At 33.8% G+C, this 22,191-nt stretch overlaps 1 protein-coding gene across 3 annotated transcripts; it reads right to left on the reverse strand.

Moving 5' to 3' along the window:
• Positions 1–3,899: 3,899 nt before the first annotated feature.
• Positions 3,900–15,585, reverse strand: LOC123309746 (histone-lysine N-methyltransferase KMT5B). Of its 3 annotated transcripts, none has more exons than XM_044892985.1 (5): positions 15,228–15,585; positions 14,715–14,810; positions 7,356–7,685; positions 5,289–6,318; positions 3,900–4,912 (listed from the first exon to the last, which is right to left on the reverse strand). In XM_044892985.1, the coding sequence occupies exons 3-5, from the start codon at positions 7,662–7,664 to the stop codon at positions 4,095–4,097; spliced, it is 2,157 nt and encodes a 718-aa protein (XP_044748920.1). In that variant the 5' UTR covers positions 7,665–7,685; positions 14,715–14,810; positions 15,228–15,585; the 3' UTR covers positions 3,900–4,094. The 3 variants fall into 3 exon arrangements, with proteins under 3 accessions (XP_044748920.1, XP_044748921.1, XP_044748922.1); XM_044892986.1 differs by having other exon boundaries at positions 15,202–15,585; XM_044892987.1 differs by lacking the exon at positions 15,228–15,585 and adding an exon at positions 14,989–15,185.
• Between the last annotated feature and the right edge of the window lie 6,606 nt (positions 15,586–22,191).

The raw sequence follows: 22,191 nt of genomic DNA on the forward strand, positions 1-22,191 counted from the left end.
AAATGGGCAGTTTTTCTCTTCAACTTCAAATTTGAATCTGTTTCCTTCCCGACCTTCGTATTTTGCGCCATGGTCTCTGAATTGAAAAATTACACTATCCGCGTCACGGAGTCCGACGGACTCTAAGCTGCTCAGAAAACGTACTTCTCGTGAAAATGCAATGAAATCCACTGAGCTATCGATGGGTTACCCCACCTCAGGAAGGTACTCAGACGCGCGATGTACTCGACCAATTAAATCGAAGTTTACACGATAATTTCAACATGTGAGAGTCCGAGGGACTCCGCAACGCCGGTTAAGGGTTAATATCTGACGTATACATGGCGGCACTTCATCTCAAATTTCACTACTAGTACTAGATTATCCATCCAATAAGCTTCTCTTCTCAAAATCTATTTTTGCATTTGTTGCATTCGAAATGAATCTGTAGGTATGAGGCATATCGTACATTTGAATACCTTCAGTCACCTACGTCCTACGTTTTGTTAAAATACCTACTTCATAATTAAATCTAACAATTTATGTGATGAATGAGATAATAAAAAGATGGTTGTATCATTCTTATGACCAATGTTTGTCCTGAAAACATCCGATGTTGCATCCCTACCAAGTATATGCTACTTGAATGGAAGTAGTTGCATTTTTGAGAATTCAACTCATTGGTTGCATCTACAACATTGTACTAGAGCAATCTTCTTAGTCTTCATCAATTTCTTTTCAAGCCACCACTTGGTGGAAAAATTGATGATAACAACTAGACTTTGTTACTCTAAGACTCTTAAAAGATAGGAGTAACATGACTAGCACTTTGTGGTCGTCTCTTCGTGAAACATATAATGACGCCAACTGCATTCTATACTTTCTTTCGATTTTGAGTTATTAGTTATGAGGCAATTTTTACAATTTGAACTTGGCTCATCATCTCTGATCCTTTATTTCCCTTTACCTCTTGGAGTTAAAAAGTTGTAGTTCAGCCATTACTGATTTTGTGTCCACTCTGTACATCTATGAAAAAAATGGGGATCATTCAAAGTCCTTTAATTTTATGGAATTTTTTTATGATATACATACATAAGGTTTATTTGCGTATCAGGAACCACATAGCTTCATATGTATTGAAAACCCTCAACAATAATTTTAAAATACATTATCTGAAGATTTGTGCATTGAAATAAACAACAGGCGAATTATGTATAGAAAGAGTGGCATTAAGAACTTAATTATAAAAAAAAATATAATAAATATAACTTATTCCATCAATGATCAGAAATATACATACAAAATAAATAAATTGGAGTCATAAATACACAGTTGGGATGAAACAAATGTAAGAATATACCATCAAACTTCTAAAAGCAAAGCTTCAAAATATATTAACAATAAGTACTATTCAAAATAAATTCGGAGTAACTTCATAAAATTATTGATTTTCGACAGCTCTAAGGACACAAGGAAAAGTTATATATAACATTTCAAAGATTAAATCATCATTGAAACACCGGTTTTGTGATGTAATGAGCTTGAGACAAAACATGTGAACCTTGAAATAAAATGATTCTCTTACTTCTGATGAAAAACAAGATAAATCTCATCCAAATAACATTTACTCAAAACAAACAGTTTGTGATTTATACACTTATTCAATAAAAATATGTCATATCCTTATCAATCAAAAAAAGTAGCAATGAACAAGATAATCAACATTAATAGTAACTAAGATCAAGTTTTTCATCGAAAAGCGTGAAAAATATGTGAAAATTTTCCTGGGCAGTAGGCTGAGTAAAATTGACAGACAAAATGCTTTGCTGTTCATTGCAGACCTATACAGGGTGTTTCACCATGAACTTGACGAACATATGCAGGTTTTCCGCCACTTAATTTTTTTTACTTCTACACCCAGTGTAGCACAAATACTAAGATGGAACTAGAAACTGTTATTTCAAAACGGAACACCCAACAAGCCACACTCAACAAAATTTTGCTGAAAAATTACCTGCATCTCGCTTATGCTTCAAAGTCGGGGGAAAAATTTGTCTTCTGATCTGATCTACACGACTATACAGGGTGGCCCATTTTGAAATATCTACTGAAATATCTCCTAGGGAGAAGCCTGGATCAAAAAATATTACAAATACAAGTTTCTTCAGGGGGACATCGACTGCAAACATAAAGTCTGACCTTGGAGTTTGATTTCCACGCAAGTAGATTTTTCGTATAGGGAATATACATTTTTCTTTGCAGAAGCTCAAGCTTCGTACTAAACTAGAAACATTTAGATTTAACGTTGAATATATATGTAATAATAATAAAAAAAATTTCAAGTAAAAGATCCAAAACATTGAATCACCATATAGCTACTATTTATAGAACTAAACTGCTAAACATGGGGAAACTTTTGAACATTCAACTACATTGAATAAATGTGCTACTAATTTAATTTTTGTTCGTTTTTTTAATTAAAAATTCATTTTTGATTTGTCTCTCCATAAATACTCACTTTTTTAAATGTGCTCAATAGCACTGTTGAGGAAATAGTGTTTTATGATTAAAATCTACACACAATCTCCACAACAATTCATTTTATGGCAAAAACTAAAAAAGGGTTCCTAGTTTTTTCACAAGTAAGATTCTGCTAAGTAAAATCAACTTGACCTTGAAACTCCAAGATCAGATTAAATATCTACATTTGATATCCCCCTGAAGACTAAGAAACTTTCATTTGAAACATTTTTTTACCCTTTCCAAAGAATTATTTCATTGCATTTTTTTAAAATGAGTCACCCAGTATATGTTTATCCAATTTATGGTGAAACACTATGTATGTGCGTTTAAAAAAAATCCAAATTTTACCTGTATGGAAATTATTGTCACATCTTTAATACTGACATTTTCAAGGGTAACACTGGAATTATTGGACTGACAATACAGATATTTTCTATATTAATAATATATTACAAATGCGAACAGGACTACATTTATTCATAGGAAAAATTTACTTCGGCTGTTGTTTACTTCTATTCTTTTATGATGAAAAAAATTTTAAATGGGATTTTTCAATGCATAACAATTTCATATAATATACATCTCACAAAAATTATGGGAGCAAAAATACAAATTTTCAAGTGACTTTCTACAGGCTGTAACTTTTTGAAAAAACAAATAAATTGTGGCTCCAAGGGCCTAGTTTGTCGGTTCTTCAAAATTTTTTTTCTGTCCACAGGCTTTGGAAGTTTTTTTGATTGAACCTCTCTATGGACCAGACGACTTGTTTATTTAGCTTTTATTTCTTCGATTAATTTTAAGGGGCAACATTTTCACTCTGAAGAGCTCATAATATTTATTGAAATAGAAAAAACTTGAGAATTTAGCTCAAAAAATTTTTGAACCAACATTTTCGTGAATTTTGAAAAAAAAATCTAAAATAGAAAACTCAACTTTATCGTTGGGTCAAAAATTAATAAAAAATGCAAACCTTTTTTTATTTTGATGAAGAATATGAGCTTTTCAGAGCGAAAATCTTGAATTAGAAAAAAAAATTTTCACTTTTTTCAATTTTTGAAACAACATTTGACACTGGTTTTTTTACGCAAATTTTTTGCAATTCGCCAAGTGACCGACACAGGACTGAGAAAAAAATGTTGGGTCAAAATTTTATCTCAATATCGAATTTTTTCCAAATATCGGTTTCTCAAGGTCAGTTCCGAAAACTAGACACTAGCAGCTACATTTGATTTTTTTTTCGAATTGGTGATCGGCTTTTTTTTCTTCTAGTAACAGCCTGTTAAGAATCACCTAAAATTGGATTTTCTTTTGCTCCCTTACTTTTTGTGAAAAATGTATTTCAAAACGTTCTTGCACTTCCCAAGTTAAAACTAGGCCCACTTTAGCGTATTGAAATCTTTATCACAGCTGACTCAAAGCTGACCTAAATTTTTTTATCAGAGGAAATATACAAAATTATGGACGAAAAAAAAAATTCTTTGAACCTATATAATACATATATGAACTTATTTCGACAGAAATTAAAATAAGCTGTACACATAAAGAAAGGTGGACTTCAAATTGAAAAGGCAATAGCTCCTGTACACTTCTTGTCAGTTCTCGTGTTCGGAGGGGAAGTTGATGGTATGGCTCTCGTTGCCAATGATCAGTTTTAATCTTTTCAAGGGAATTGGGGGAACGTCATCCAAGACCTTCTTGCGATCTCTATCCCTTTTCCTGTCTTTCGATTTATGCCTCTTTTTCCTATGTGAAAAGTGGGAAAAGTTGTTGTCTTCCAGACCTTCTACTCTCAATACTTCATATTCAGGCTCGAAAGTATCTTCGCTCAAACTATTTCCAGATTCAATTACTTCGTCTAGAACAGGGGACCGCTTCATTCTTAGAGTTAGCTTCAAACTACCACATTTGTCAGGTGTCTGTTCTCTATTAGGTACCTCTTGAACACTTTGTGGTGTATCAATACGATCAGACTCCTTATCAATAATGGCAGTATTAAAATCAGGCTGTCTTTTATCAGTTTCACTATCAGAATCACCATCACTATTCATTTCAATATCATTACTTGTCACTGTGTGATTTTTCTGTCTTAATTCCACCGAGTTTATATTTTCTCCATCATCAAACTCGTACACATTTTTGCTTTCATCTTTTCTTTTATTCTCATTGGCAGTGTTTTTGAATTTTCTGCGATTCTTACCAGATCTTTTCTTCAAATTGCTCTTATTTTCCGCAAAGCCATTTATATCTGAAAAGAGTTGCTCAGTTGACGAAATACCCCCATTCTGATTACAATCAACTGTGCTTCCATCCTGGAGTGAATCTAAATCTATGAAAGATTTACTTTGACTTAGATCTACACCAGAATCGAAAGATGCCTTGTGGCTTCTAAGATTGATTCCGTCCACTGCTCCTAAAATGAAAATTTAAATGATTCATTTGTTCGGTTATGATGGTGTATTTTCATTAAAAATGGTCTACAAAGTAACTGGAGAAATTTTAGCACAAAATACGAACATTGAACACTTGAATTAAATATTCCTCCTTACCAAGATACAGGGGGTTTCATTAAAAATATTTTGAATGATTTTAGTCCATTGCTTTAACACCTTCTAATATTTTAAAATCGAAAAAACAAACGGCGCATGGAAATCTTTTGAGATCTTTTGTTTGGAAGAAAAGGAACCGAAAACTTCAATTTAATCATTCAACCAAGCATGAGACATTATTTCACAGCCAGTCTTCTAAGTATTAATAGTACCAGCTTTAATTTGAATGGAAATAATTACCTGTCAACAAGCCTTTTCCACTTTCATCACAGTCGTTGAACTTTTTAACAAGGACCATGCCATCACTAACTGAATCCTGATCACTGAGAGTGCCGGTGCAGCTACTTGCATTACTTTGAAGATCGTCCAAAAGGCTTGATCTGTTGTTATGTTTCGGTTCTGTCGAGTCTTGATTAGCTTGTCTTGCGTTTCTCCTTTGTAATCTTTCAGTTCTAGAGTTAGCCGATGAAGCATTTTTTTCCTTTATCACAGTCTTCTTAGAGTTTTTAGAATTTAAATTAATTTTACTATTTACAGAATTCGAATTTAAATTTGGTTTATCTGTTTTGAAGTCGTTAATATCCGAAAACTTACAGCCTTGGGCAATTAAGAGTTCAGCATCATATTTTGTTAAACCTTTTTGACGCATTTCCTTGATACTGAGAGGCGAACAAGCTTTATCATTGGGAACTTTATTATATACATTTCCTAACTCGTTCTTTGTCTGCATTTTCTGTTTAGTACGGTTCAAGCGATTATCAGTTTCTCTAAGTCTATATCCATTTTCTTCTTTCTGATCTGTCCTTTTGTTCGCAAATGCCCCAGTTCCTCTCCTTTCGCAAGTCTCACATTCACAGTAACAATTTTTATCTCCGAAAAAGTCTTCACCATAAAAGCAAGTCACTTCCTCCCCTACTTCTATATCCCTCAAGACTTTAACACATGCAGTGTCTCTTCCGGTAGCCACAAATTTACAATTCGCCCTACAGTCGTGATTTATATATGCAGCCGGACCAAGCCACAATTGTGCACAATTTTTCCTGCAACTATACATAACAGAAAAGTCATTTTTACCGGGATGCAATAGTTGTTTCTCTTCTTCTTCGGTAAGTTCAGCTATGCATCCTACTAAACATTCAATCTTTTCATTCTTATACCACTTCTTCGTAGAACAAATTTTGGCTCCCTTCTGGCCTTCCAAAGAGTATCGATAGCAAGGTTCTATAACAAAACCGGAATCTTTGCTGAAAACCCTGAGGTATCTGTATATCTGAAAAAGAGGGAAATGCTTTGATTCTTGCATTCAAAACTGCTTTCTATTTCTTAGTTTGAAGATATCCTATGCACCATCATCTATATCACGAAATGTCTTATTCGTAGGGTGATAATTGAGATTAAGAACGCATTATTTATATGCTCGTTTATTTCTGTAATTGTGACTTTTATTTCAAATAAAAATAAAAATTTATTTCAAATAAAAATAAAAATAATTATGTTTTCGATAACACTTCAGAAAAACACTTATGCATGTTTGCACCGACTTATTTAAGGCAGGCTTAACGTTAAGGCTTACTTTATTCTCAGATTTGTATAGCAGCTACCATAGCAATAACTGAAATATATATGACTCAAGGTTTTGCCTGCCATAAATAAGATGGTGCAAACATGCATAAGGTTTTTTTTTAAGAGTTGTCAAAAACATGCCTTTTTCGTAGGGAGTAATAGACTTATAGAATGGACCAGATCTCATTCCTTCTTTTTTTTTTTGAGGGGGCCTTTAAAATCAAAGATGCCACAGAATGCATCTTCCTGGAAAAATTATACCACTGATTTGTCGATAAATGTGCCAAAATCCCATAGAAACATACTTCATTCAATTATTATTATTTGTACAAGTATGAATTGATAAATCTCATCATTCACCTTCCTTGAATTCTTCAAATACCTGAATGTTGTGTAGGTAATTCAATTCAACTTATGTATAATTCATATAATGTCTGATAAATAAAAAAATATTCAATTTAAAACTTGTAACTTTTAAAAAGAAATGAAAAATTTTAAAAAAATTTCTGTTTTATATACACATTCAAACAAATTCCCTTAAATTAAACATTGCATGATTAATATTTCTAACTTGAAGGTTGAGCTTGCTGTGCTAAAATATGATATAAAATGTTGTTTTTTTTAATTCAGAAATTTCAATTAATAATTTCAAATATTTTCCGACCCCTAAAATTGCTCTTCTCCTATCTACCCTCCAAAATAGAAATTGAAGGGACCATTAATGAAGGTGGGGATCAAACTTACATGTTCCTCGAATTTCTTCAATTGATTTTTAGACCTCATCCGTGGCACCCAATCCCCCTTCATTATTGAGTCCAGGGCTGTCTTATAATCTTGAGTTTTCACAAATTGCTCCATTATCGAACGCAATTGAGTTGAACTAGCTCTCAACGGAGGTCTCGACTTGATATTCATCTTGTGGGTACTGAATCCCAGATATGGGTCCAACACCAGTGATGTAGCAAGATCATCATTCTCAGATAATTCTCTGGGGCTCATTCCTGTAGGTTGCATTTTGTAATGAGGAATACGTCGTGGCACATCCACAACCATTGTTAAAATAACGAATAATTCCTTGAAAAAAAATTTTATGAAAATAAAGATAAAAATAAACAAAATAATGAAAAAATTTAAATCAGTACAATAATAAATAAATAACATAAACATCTGATTTTACTGGAAGCTTGTAATGAAATTTTCCTCATTGAAATACTTATTATACCTTGGGTACTTGTTGAAATCTACATCGTCTATGGGATCCCTAACAATTATTTTAAATTTAGATTTTTCTACAATACAGTATTCTGAGAATACAAGCGACCGTAAACCCCTTCAATTATTAATAAGCTCTAGAGTCTATATCATAGAATATAAAATACCTTAGCCTTAGATACACAGATATGAGAAAACACAGAGCTTTTGATTTTTTTTGCCTTCCAATAACGGTAAGCAAATATTACTAACTGTAAGTAAGGTTTAGAGTAGATTTCATATTCGAAAACGAACGTGTTTGTTTCTACCGTACGTATTCCAATATCATTAATTCAATTGTTTCAACTTTGGTAAGTTTTTATGCGCATGCCCGAGAAGAATTATTCATTTTGTGAGCCTGAGCAGTTTCAACAGACAAGTTCATTTCATATATGTATGTAATTCCTTTGGAGTTCGCGTTTTCTTTCAATGATTAAGCATGATGTACAGAATCGAAGAAGTAAGATGCCCACCCTCTATCTTTTTTGTGCTACCAGGGAGAAAATAAGGTTCAATACAAAAATTTAATAACTCCAAATGAATTTGAGAGAATACCATTTTTTTCTTATTTCAAATGAAAACTTTATATTTTGTATAATTGCATTAGAAAACTGGTATGCATATTTCGAATTCATTCATTCATAATTCCGAAAGATCCAAATCTAGAACAAAACTAGTTTCATGCAGATCTAGTGCAACACTAGTTCTATCCAGATCTAGTGCAACACTAGTTTTATCCAGATCTAGTGCAACACTAGTTTTATCCAGATCTTTTGCAACATTAGTTTTACCAATGGAACTCGGTGAATGCCTTACATCTGACGTAAGTTATCAAAATTGATTTAATCACCTTAGCAAACTTTATCAACTAATACTGTACATTTCAGATTTCACAGCAGAGTTCATGGTTGGACTTTATGGATGGTAGACCTTCCATGAGTTAAAGCTAGCTTAATTTTGATAGATCAGTAAAATTTTGACAAGTTGAGTTGAATTTAAGGTAAACTCTCTGCTTTAATCTGAATTGTATAAACGGGCTATGAAGAGTCGAGACCATATATCCTTCGAAAATCGGATCAAAGCCGAATCATTCGTTATTGCAATAGCAAAATATTGTGATATGAACTTCACGTCAAATGAAGTACTCTACTGACAAGAAGGCCGTCCAGAAGCCCAGTCCACAATCGAGAATGTATGAAACAAAAATTCAATGTTTGGATCGGTAGAATAAGGCAAACTAGACCCATAACTAATGGATAGGACTGGCCCTTACGGCTTACATTTTTCATTAAAAAGATTTTCGAAAAAAATGAGGTACATGTAAAACAACTTCGAAAGCCTTGGACCACCCTTACAAGGTGACCCATTTTGAAAGATCCAATGAAATACTCAAGATCATTCCAAGGTCGAGTAGATTCTTTGAGTGGGGAATATACATTGTTCTTTGCAGAATCTTACGAGGATATACTGAAAAATTCTTAGCCTACTATAGAACCAAACAAAATTTCAATGTCAAAATATTTTATTACTCAACGTATTCTCCTCTAAATTGGATACATTTATTACAGCTAACGTGCAACGTCTCTACACCTTTAAACAAAAATGTTTCTTCTTGCTCTGCAAACCAGGCCTCCACAGCTTTTATTACCTCCTCGTTGGAAGAAAATTTATTACGACCTTTTAAACTTTTTTTCAGTTGAGGAAAGAGATGATAGTCAGATGGAGCCAAATCTGGTGATTAAGGGGAGTGTTCTAGTAATTCAAACCCTAAATCACGAATTTTTTGCATGGCAACATGAGATTTGTGTGCAGAGGCTTTGTCTTGCAAAAACAAAACACCTTTGAATAGCTTTACGCGTCAGTAATGTCGAATAGTAATCTCCGGTTATTGTTATACCCTTATCCAAGAAATCAATCATAATTACTCCATGTCAATCCCAAAAAACTGAAGCAAGTACTTTTCCAGATTTTCGGACACGAAACTTCTTAGGTCTTGGAGAACCAGAGTGTCGCCATTCCATCGATTGTTGCTTTGTTTCTGGATCGTAGAAATGTACCCAAGTCTCATCCATAGTAACAATTCGGTTTAAGAAGTCTACATCGTTTTCAAATCGAGCACAGATCGAACGCGATGCTTCTACCCTTGCACGCTTTTGGTCAACATTCAAACATTTGGGTATCCATTTTGCAGCAATTTAGCTCATGTCCAAATTGACGTGAACTATATGAAGAACGCGTTCGTATGAAATATTCAGTGCTTCAGATATCCGTTTTAGCCCAATTCGACGTCATGAACTGCATCGATATTTTCGGGGACTGACACAGAAACTGGCCTTCCTGATCGGTCATAATCTTCAATGGAAAATTTACTTGCAGTCCAATGTTTCACGGTCACATACGAAGAACATTGATCACCAAGGGTATTAAGCATATTTTCGTAAATCTGCTTACCTCTTAACCCTTTTAATTAAATACAGGTACTTTATGATGGCTGGATACTCAAATTTTTCGATTTTCACAATTTCGGCGGACATCTTCTTTCTTTGAATTAATTGCGTAACTCTGGTTTACTTTTTTGACCTCAAACTTCACACCGACACTTTTAATGAGTTATTGCTCGTTGCTATGGTAACGCAATTTTTTTATGCATGGAAATGGTCTAGGCTAACTAGGTATCAATACATCCTCGTACTTTTGATCCTAGTTGTTTTTTTTTCGTACGTAAATTCTGTCACTCGGATCCCTTGAGCTGTATCCACACGTACCACACCTACAGCTCTAACAACAAGAGTAGTAATTTTTCGGCGCTTTGAAAACATTATAAAAACCTACCCAGATATATTCTATACCTTATTCATACAAATAAGTACGGTCCGCACTATGTTTTGCAAACGCAGTATTTTGTAAGTTTTCCTTCAGTTTATTTTTTGTCAATCAGCGACGAGCTTATGTATTACTTTACTAGGTAAATACCATGATGACCATACTGGCCAAACTATGATTTATATCTATGATGTATGATGAGATATGTTATTCCTTCAGCACTCTCAAATGGCATGCATCATAAGAATGTGAAGCTAGCATAGGAAATCACCTTCAACAAGTGGAAATACACACATGCGGAGTACACGCACAAAATTCATATACTTTTTGGTAGACAAGGTGAGTGAAGAGTGCTCGATCAATGGATAACACTTAAAAATTTTGAATTAGGAGAATGATTCAAACTTTGGCGGCGTCGACTCTGAAGAGCTCATGAACTAAAATTAATTTTGACATTGGGCCTGTTCCGATATTGCTGGTTTTACTGGCCAGCAATCGAATAACAATAGAACTCGAACGACTGGACCAATAGGAATCGTCTCTGAATTACTGACAGTACTGTTCAGGAATATCGGAACAGACGGTATATAGAGTGGCCAGAAAGTGGTTGAACACATTAAAAAAATCATAATATATTTATCTCGAAATGTTTTTAACCTTCCGGCGGGCGCGCCCTTTTTTGTAACTTGAGCATTCGCGTGTCGTAAATTTTACGTCACCATATAAATAATGTTTTTTTTATATAAATTGTTGAGGAATTTTTGTAAGGCTATGAAAAATGATAAATGACAGTATTTGAAAAAAATTTATTTGGATTTTCTAAACAAAAACATTAAATATTGATGGTCAACTCTTAGCCGATCGATATACATATTTGTGTACCTCAAAACATTGTCAATCATAGACATATCGATAATTTGAGAAAGCGCATTTAGTTCATTTTCAATACCATGAGCTCTTTGAGTCAAGCCACTTCGTTGTGCTACTACGTTTATACTTTTGGTTTTTGTTTTTGCACGGTATGTTGTCTTTCGCCATTGTGTAGTTTTATTTTTGCCAATAAAAAATTCTTCATTTGTTTCCTCTTCTTCTGATTCGTCTGAAGTATTTTCTTGTTCTGTAACACTTTCTTCAGCTTGTTGCTCAATTTCTTCTTCCGAAAACTCGCTATCACTTGAAGGAAAATAGTCCTCATCATTTGCCTCAGGTTCTTCGAACATATCATGCACAATTTTTTCAAGCTCCTTTTGTGTGAGAGGCTTACGAGACATAATGGAACACGTCTAAAGAAAAAAAAATATATTTAGAAATAATATAAATGAGAAAAAAATGGAAAAAAGTAGTTTATTTAGTATACTTACACTTTAAGGCGCGTGTCGTAAATTTTACGCTCAATGGAAACTTTCAAATATCAACTAATAACAATAACTTATAAGACCACTCGCTACGGCTGTAGCTTGGAGACACACTGACTGTAGAATAGCTAACAGGTCGGTTCTTGCAACTAAGTCGTTAGAGTAGGGATAGCGAAAGACTAAATTTGTCGTAAATTTTACGACACCGCGCCCGCCGGAAGGTTAAAATATGATCTCTAGTTTAAAAACAGGCACACAGATAAATTATGACAAGTGGGATATTTCGAAGTCAGAATGTCATGTAGATTCAGAATATGATATGAGAATTGGGTATACTCATTTCAAAAAGCAGGGCAGTATCGCGTCGATTCTGCCAAAGTTCGAATCATTATCCTACGCAAAAATTATCAACCGTTCGAGCACTGTTTACTCACCCTGTAAATAGATTTTTTTTTTAAGATTTCTGAAGAAAATTACCAAATTATATCTAATTTTGCGAAATCATCCTCAGCAACAAAAGGTCCATCTATTTCAGGCACAAAGTCTTGGCTGCCATTAAAAAAACAACTACCCTCTATCTTATCTAGAGGGTGCATGACAATGTCCTCAATCCTACAGGAAAATTTGCATAATTCTAAATTATAATCGACTGATTTTAACATTTTTATACGAAATAGTAAATACTGAAGATATAAATTTTGTGTGTTAATTTTTATTCACTGTGTATAGTATAACCTTCTAGACAGTCAATAGATTTCGAAAGATTGAACAACAGAGGTGGGTATTGTTTTTATATAAAGGTCAAGTTTCAATTTTGGCAGCAAGAATAACTACATAAATATAGATTTCTTTCTACGAATTGGTCGCGAACTATGGAGATATGATTTTTCCACAATTCAAAATCTCTAATTATATTTCTCAAAAAGAAAGTTATTTCTTCAATGAAGGCAAATAGCATTCTCTGTCAGAATCATCTTAGCAGAATTAGGCAGAATTATATTTTTACAATTCTTACAGAGAAGCTTTTCCTTTTTACCTTTAAATTTTTTTGCTGATGTGAGAAGTGAAATTTTGAAACCAATTCGAAGGATACATGGGGCAAACTCAACATTAAATTTATAGTTCTTTAAACACTTCTAGTCAAATTTGCTACTTAGCAAAATCATTATCTCAATAATTGAAAAATAATGAGGGAGCTTCTAAGAAATCCAACTGCTTATATAAGGCAATAACACATTTGAAATACCAATTTACAAAGTGTCATATAAGAAAAACCTGCTGATTCTAATCAGATCAAAAGCAATCTACCAAACAAAATGCCCATAAAGTCAAATCCACATGACATTTTAGTCGAAAGTCCATATTGTTTCAGAAAATTAGATTCAAGCTATGACAGAATTGTAGGATTGATTTTACTGAGGACTCTAAATTCTAAAATGTATGTACGAAGTCCCCAGTGATTGGAAAAATTTGAAAGGAGGGACTTAATTTGAAGTGTGGTTTTTATGGCATTCGAAGCAGCAAGATAACAAAGATTTCACTAATTAAAGAATTGCACTTGGCTATTTGTAAAACAAATTAATTTAGATTCTGGAAATGAACCTCTAAAGGGCAAACTGTTGTGCTATACCTAAGTAACACTGATATGGTGGCTTCCATAGACTGACTCAAGCCCCTATTCTTTACTCTCTACTCATACTAATCTACCAGATGAATAGAAGAATAACAATGAAAAATGGAAGTGAAGAAGGTCTATATTTTTCTATACTATGTACTTAAATTATATTACCATCTAATATAGTCTGAACTAAACTAGGGCTGTATAGCTTGGCCCCATGTCAAAAAACAACAATTTAAAAGTTAACAAGCACATGTAAATACAGTTGAATACATTATAGATACCTATATAAGGTATCCACTCTACACTTTTCGGTTAAGTAGTTGGTTTTCACTTATTGAACAAAATTGATAATCACTTCTTTTTACATTTGTGAAAAAAGAAGCATTGGTCTTCACACAAACTTTTGACTTGTTTTACAACCGAGGCCTTGGATGTTACTACAAGATGAAATCCTTTAAGAAAGTATCATAATAATCACATCTGTCTTTTCTTTTTGAGAAAAATTGTTGAGAACATGAAAAGATTGCAGATAAGGTTTTTAGAACATTGTGGTGTTATACTTTTCATATACCTATGTATTGTCAAATTAACAAATGACCTTAGTAAATAGATACATTAGAACTGAGATTGCAGTACTGCATTTGTAGAGTTCATTTCAATGTTAGAGAACTTCTGCTTTAAGATGTTAAACGAAGTAGGGTGCTTAGGTATTAAGATTGTATTCTCATGATTCATAATAAAAAACAATTGAATACTTTTTCTATTCAAAACATACTTGAGATAAATATTCTTGAATTCCCCATTACATAAATTGAAATGATCCAAAAATTTATCCTGAAATTCATTCAAAACTTCATTCCACTTTCAACAAAAGACTTTGTTCAAGGGATGACACATATGCACAATAAATAATATGGGTAATTCGAATGAATACTTTGGGAAATTGGCATTTAATATTATGAAAACATCAACAATCTTTGACAATGAATACCTGCCAGTAAGGCAAGAACTGGACCAATAAACATCTAAATACAAAATGATAGATTATCTTACCTCTTTATGCAGTTCGGTTCATGGCTATTCATTGAAATGATGATATCACTAAGAATTTGGTCAGAACAAATTAAAAACCATGATGGTAAACAGGCACTGCAAAATAAAATACATTCACTAATTTCAAAGTTGATACATCAATTAATAATAATATGAAATACTTCAAGATCCGAATTAACCCGTAGTTAACATATTCAGATATCCAAACAATTAATTCAATCGATTCTTTTGAGACAAGACATAGCTGAAAATAAATTCACACCAAAACCTATACCTTTTATGAACAAATCAATACAAGTGGGCACTTTAAAGTAGTCCGTTTTTAGTTATTTCCTTTATCAACGAATATATTGTTCCTTTTTGAGCGTATGATATGACTCAACAACTTCAAAGTTATAAAATGTATTTACAGCAATCGTAAAAAAACCGAATATTATGAGAACGGAGCTTGGTCTTTGATATGAATTATCTGCAAAATTGTACGAACCATTAAGGTGTAGGTAAATGACTTACTGCAAAACTTGTACTCTAGGTTTCACAATTTAATTCAAAGCCACTATGCATTAAAAATCAAGTACTTCACACATATTATATCAATAAAAAGTTATCAAGTCTACGCCACAGGACGCCAATAATCAATCATGGCAGACAATCATCTCGAAATTCTTCATTAAACAAAACGTTTTTGCTTGATTTAGGAAATCCATTCGAAATATGATTGTAAAGAAAAACAAGTATAATAGTAGGCAATTGATTCAAAATATAATTCGTCGATTATCAGAATTGAAACTTCGGTGATTCTGAAATGTTTTCAGCATTTAACGTCCCTAGTTCCTACAGCATCTTGTCATTTATCCTCTTTACATGAGCCATAGAGTTCATGACAGGAGACAGAGACAGAAGTTTCAGCAAAATTGACAATTGACGATCACAGAACAAAGAAAAACCGTTTTTGCCTGGGTTTGTTCTGACAGCAGGGATATGACAAAAAGCATCGACGTGAAATACGAAAAACAAAAACAAATTAATTTATTAGTTTGTCATCAAGAAGGCTATGGGATTTTGACGGTTGAAGTTCTATGTCTGAACGCGGCGCTGCGCTTGTATTGTACCACAACATTCATCGCAGAGTGGAAGAAATTAGGGATGTGTAGTTCGTTCAATTTCGAGGAACCAGATCGATCTAGATCCATTGCTGAGAAGACCCGGTTCAAAAGACCCGTTCAATTGACCCATTGGTTCTTTTAGGTAGTTGGGTTTTGGGTTGTGATCCAAACATTGCGTATGGTTCGAATTCGGATCCGTAGTCCCGTCTCGATCAGTTCACTGTTTTGTTAGGAATTTCACTTCAGTTTAGTTCAGTTGAATTAAATTTTGATAGAATGAAATATGGATGCTTCTTTAGTTGCAAACAGCTGTGTTTTGTGGGCCATAATATTTTTGAGCGGCTGAAAATAGTTAGTTGAGGTCAAATTCGTGAGAGAACCGAGAGAAATATTGACCCCAGTGTAGAAAAAATTCAAAAACCAAAAGTCTTTCGAAAGGAAATGGATATCGGACGATTCAAATTTTGAAATGAAGACATCATTGATTTACAGGTTCGAAATTCGTGAGATCTAGTCTCATTAATTTCGTCAAAACCTGAAATTTTTGAAATCAAGATTATGTTATTGCTGCGAATCCAAATATTTTCCTCAAATTAATCTGAAAAAAAGTTGTAGAATTGACCAATCACTCAAAATTTAGTTTCATCCATATAGACATAATAACAGAAATTTCTACTAGTCCTAGTTCCTAAATCTATCATACTTTCTTCAACAAGGAGCCGTTGATTCACTTGCGAAATGCAAGTAATATAAGTTCATTTTATTACGACTACCATCTGTTTCCTTTGGGTCAGTCTGAAACCCGTCTAACTATTCGGGTACCTGGGTCATGAAGAGACGGAATTATGAATCATTCTTTCGATTCCAGATCTTCCGATCTCCAGATCCCATATCGATTTTGTGGGTCGCATGGAGCCGTTTGGCTCATTCGACCCAGTTGAACGAACGGGTCATTTTTCGGGTGAAGAACTGAACGAACCATTGGTTCTAACGAACCGGGTCTTTTGATTCGTTCGTTCGTGAACGACACATCCCTAGAAGAAATACACTGCTCAACAATTGGCGAATCCAACTACCGATGAGGGCGCTGCGACTTGTCAACAAACATGGCGGAAAATGAGTAATCATCGTGAAAACTCTATTGTGAAAGCAATGTTATCGTAGATTTTATTCGATTATAGAGATATTTGTAAAGGTAGTGAATAATTATGGGATTATTGATTGTGCTCGGGTTCCTCCAGAACTTTCCTGAACATGTTGGTGTCGTTTGATGAAGATTTTACAAGAACTTATATCCAGAAGATTTCATTCTATCATCACACTCACATGAATTATGTAATTTGTGGAAATAAATGAATGTAAATATTTGAGATAATTTATTTGGATGAAAACATATTATGCAGTTCAAAATGCCAACACAGAAATTATTTTCCAGCAATTACAACCAACTCAACAAGACCGCCTGAAAATTAATTCTACAGTTGTAATTTCATTAACGAAATTTGAAATTCTTGTCGAACGGTTTAATTATTGATCACTTTCAACTGCTTGCAAAATTCTAAGTCAAATCACTACTTTTCATTTGAAATGTTCCCAACATATCATCTCTTGAAGATTGCAAGTCCAGTAATGCATGTATAATAATAATAATAATAATAATAATATATTTCAATCCTTTCAGACATTTGAAAAAAATGTATAGGACACGTACAAGAAGAATATAACTCGATAGATCGAGAGAAAAATAAACTAATCAATCAAAATTTATACAAAAAAAATTCAGGTATGCTATAGAAACATTTATCAAGCAGTAATGATTTAACATGATTTTTGAATTGCCTATCGTTCATAATTCTATAAGAGTTGGGCAATTTATTATAAAGTTTGATGCCTGTGAATGATGGTGACAATTCATACTTGGCAGTGTTATGTTTTGGTATGCACAGTATTTCCTTATGTCTCGTCTCATATTCATGGAAGTCGGAACACTTATTCAAATGATTCAAATTAGAACGTATATATAAAAGACACTGTAAGATGTAAATACAGGGGAAAGTCAAAATCTTATGTTCCTTGAAAACTGGTCTACATGAATCCTGAGGTCTTAAGTTGAAAATAAGTCGGATTGTTTTTTTCTGGGCCCTGAACGCCCTAATGCTATTTGTTGAGTTACCCCATAACACAACATTATAACTCAAATGGCTGTAAACCATACTGTAATAAATACCCAGTAAAGCATCAGCTGGAAGTGCACTCTTTAGTCGCAATATTGCATAGTATGAACTGTTGATTTTTTTACAAATGTGATCGATATGATCATGCCATCTCAAATGTGTGTCCAAATACAAGCCCAGAAATTTCACACATTCCGTTGACTGCAAATTACCATTCTGGTTTACAATAACAAAAGGTTCAGAAGCTTGGTCACGAATTTGAAATTTAACTATTTGGGTTTTATTAAAGTTAACTATCAGTGAGTTTTTGTGACACCAATCAATGAAGCTCTGAATTACAATTTCACAGAGTGATTTAAGTTCCATTAAACTAATTGCTTTGATTGCTACGGAAGTGTCGTCGGCAAAAAGAATTATTATAGAAGCAATAATATAATCAGGAAACTCATTAATGAAGAGTATAAAGAGCAGCGGTCCAAGAACCGATCCTTGAGGTACGCCTAGATCAGACTCATATTCTTGAGATTCATAGTTGTTGATATGAACATAATTTTTTCTGTTAGTAAGATAACTGTTGATCCAGTCCAGAAATATACCCCGGAAACCTATTTGGTACAACTTGTCTAAGATATAAGACATAACTTCAGTTATGTCAGAAATTTAATCTCATATACTTTCTTCTGCTCAGGTTTCTCGGCACTATTGAAATCATGGAAATGAAAATTCGCATTGCCTTTCTTAACACTAGAAAATTCATCTAGAACAAAGATATCTCCTAACCTAAAATTATAGTGAAAATTGGTAAATAGTTTCTCAACTGAATGACACTGATATAAATACTCACTAAATTATTTTAATACCTATTTTTCTAGTCAGACATCCAAAAAATTTTGTGAATATAGTTCACTGGTAACCGAATATGCAATGAAAATATCTAACCCAAAGAAGTTAAACTCAAGTTATTACTCACTTTCTAGGTTAGTGATTTGGCCGCTAGGCGGCGTTTAGATTTTTGGATTCGCCAATGGGGAATTCTCCTCAATTTGGGTTATCACTGCATATGCAAGTTTAAACTGCATAAGTATGAGTTTAATTAATGATTTTTTCAAATTCATCGCGGAAACTATTCAAAATCATCCTTCAAATATGGGGTTTTAAAATTTAAATCGCTTTGTGCGGAGTTTAAGATTTGGCAACAGCGCATACAAGTCAACAATGTCCGATCAGCTGGTTTATAAAATAACAGCTGTTGATCTACAGGCGCGTACTTACTGGCGAGCTTCAACTGCAACCGGCCATAAAAATCCCATAAAATTTTACGACCTTCCTCGTTCGTCGCAGACTTCATAGACAGCCATCTTTGTCTATCTTATCAAGATAATGCATTTGTTGTCCATTATTATCAAGGCATATTTCAGTCGATGATGCCAGCTTGTACAATTGTCACAAAACGCTTTGAACTTTATACCCATTTTTATTTTTCATTTTTAAGTGCTTAACACGTTGAGCGCCACAGCGGTCCATAGGGACCGCTGATAGTCTTACTTGTAGGGCCATTTGGAATTTACGAATTTACGACTACTTTTTAGTAGTATTTTTTTTCGAATTGTAAAGCTACATTCACAATCAATTCACGGGCCGAAGTGCACTTCGGCACGGAAGCTTAGCAGATGGCGTTCTCCGTTACCATTCACAATGAAATTCAAGACAAAATTTCTTGCAAGTTGCAAACTATCACTTCGGCAAGGAATTTCGTGCCGGCTATAGATGATGCTGATGCTTATGTTTTGATCAGTTACATTTTTGATTCATTTGAGTATTTGGTTCCAAGATTATTGCGAATGGTAAATTTCGTGCCGAAGTGCACTTCGGCCCGCGAATTGATTGTGAATGCAGCTTTATTCGAAAAAAAATTTAACAGGTGTTGTTATGGTTATAATAACATATAATCATAATATACATATATATTTCACCTTAGCATAAGTTGACCTTTCCTCAGAAAGACATTTCTGAATCCCCTGACTCTCACAGCAGAAGTGTTTTTTGAGTTTCCTCTGCGGATATTCTCCAACGTGCAGACAAGAGATGAGAACCAAAGATTATAGAGTTAAACTCTATAATCTTTGATAAGAACAGCATAGAGTTCAGCCCTCACTAAGGAAAAATCCTTTCCTAGGGGCATGTAGTGGTTGAATTGAGGTCAAAATGTCCACTCCAGTCCTTGTGGACAGCACAGAGCCATAGGTGAGCCTAGTGGGAGTTTCAGGCACATGAAGCTCTTAGACCATAGATCTCCATCATCAGGAACCCTGTAGGGTTCTTCAAAGCAGAAACTGGCCTTCCGTGCGGTCCTCATCTTGAGAGCTTTCGTGTGCCCCTTGCAAGCCTTTGTCCCTGTTCCCAGACTCTATGAGCTGATGTCATAGAGAATTTCTCTGGCGGATGTCTTTATTAACACCACCGTAATTGCGAAGTGTACTAGGGGTAAACCTAGCAGACACTCTTTCTCTGCATTAGGGGTAGATCTCAGATCGCCTGTATTGCTTAGGAAGGCTTCTCTCTGGCATTTAGTCATAAAAGTGCGGTTACTGTTCTTCCCCATGGAAGTCTAGCCTAGGTTAAGATAGGCGTCATCACCACAGTATGCACATAATATGTGGTTTGAAGCTCCATCCCCATATCCATCCCAAGTACTCTCTGAGTAGACTCTCTGAGTAAACCAAAGATCATATTAGCCTTATATAATAAATTGTCTCTCCAGGGTCTACCTTCCACAGTAGTTTGCGGGAAAATCGGCAATTCTAGGTATTTTCATAAAATTCTAATCATTCCGGAAACGATACATTTTTGCTGAACTAATGTTGGTGTCATCTTGGTGTGACGTTTGATTTACTAGTTTTGGGACAGCCTGTATATGAAATACTGATATATTTTTAAATAAGAGTAATGAAGAAAAACTTTAGTCAAAAAATTTGTATTGTTTTATAACTGATTGACCTTCCATAGTTTTGACTCGTAGATATCTACGCGTCTCCTCCATCTACGTTTTGACGTAAATCGGCAACCCAGAATACATGATGACGGTGACCTGTGTTGCGGATACAGCAATCTCCCTGTATGATTTGAGTTCAGTAGTGTTGAATATTAAAATCTGGATAATGAGTAAATGAGTATTCAACTCAATGATAATAGGTCAGAAACAAAAGTGTCAAAACATTCAATTCCAGTAAATGTATAACGACTTATAATAAGGTGGAAAATTTCATAATATCTTCATTGAACGAATTTTTTCAGCAATTTGACTATAAAGTAGGGAAATATTGAAATAAAATTCATATTTAGGAAGCTCTGAAGGAAATGAATTGAAGCATTCTGATTGCTGATAAATAAATATGATAATAAAAAATACGTAATTAAAAAAAAATACATAAAACAGTAAAAATAAATCGACAAATACCATAATGAAAAACAATAATTTTTAAAAATGAGAATAGTCGAATTAGATGTATCACTAGATATATATATATATATATATATATAGCTGAAAGATTAATAATGCGCAGCAATCTTCTGGCGAGCTATAATATTCAGGAATATGTGAGAACTTAATAAATGTGAATGACCCTTATGAGCTAGCTAGTAGAACGGTATTTTTTAGAGAACTTAAAACTTCAAAATGAAAATGTGGAAAGTCGTATAGAGTACTATCTGAACCTAAAATTTTGCTCCAAAATATCCATCGAAAATAGTGAAAGAGGAAATGTGTGGAATTTATCTCGAGAACACTATTCATATCCGGCACATTTCAAAGGTATTTAGTATAATAGTTATGTTGTTATGTATTTTTCATCTAAATAAGTATTAATTATTTGTCCAAAAAAAGTAGTTGAATCATGTTTCTGATTCATCTCATTTTTTCATTAATTTTTGAACATTTTAAGTGTGTTAAAGCGATTGTAAATTCGTAGAAGAATTCCGTCGTTTAAAAGAGACGAAGCGAGGAACGTGGCACACTTTGGTCATGTAGCAATGGATCCGACCGTTAGTGCTAGGAAATTGTCCGATGTATCTGGTGTTTCAGGTACAACAATAATGGGGATTCTAAACAACATAAATTCCATCCTTATATTCAGGGTGTTCTACAAGCTCTATGACAAACTTTGACAGAAGTTAGATGCGCTTCTTTTGGCCATTTTT

Source organism: Coccinella septempunctata, chromosome 3 (genome assembly GCF_907165205.1).
Source record: "Coccinella septempunctata chromosome 3, icCocSept1.1, whole genome shotgun sequence".
Classification (NCBI taxonomy): domain Eukaryota; kingdom Metazoa; phylum Arthropoda; class Insecta; order Coleoptera; family Coccinellidae; genus Coccinella; species Coccinella septempunctata.

Bases quoted from the DNA above. Each gene is read 5' to 3' on its own strand.
- LOC123309746 (XM_044892985.1), bottom strand. From the start codon at position 7,664: ATGGTTGTGGATGTGCCACGACGTATTCCTCATTACAAAATGCAACCT. The intron at 6,319-7,355 runs GTAAGTTTGATC...CCTCTTTTTCAG, and splicing joins TGAAGAAATTCGAGGAACAT to ATATACAGATACCTCAGGGT. The intron at 4,913-5,288 runs GTAATTATTTCC...TTTTCATTTTAG, and splicing joins TGGAAAAGGCTTGTTGACAG to GAGCAGTGGACGGAATCAAT.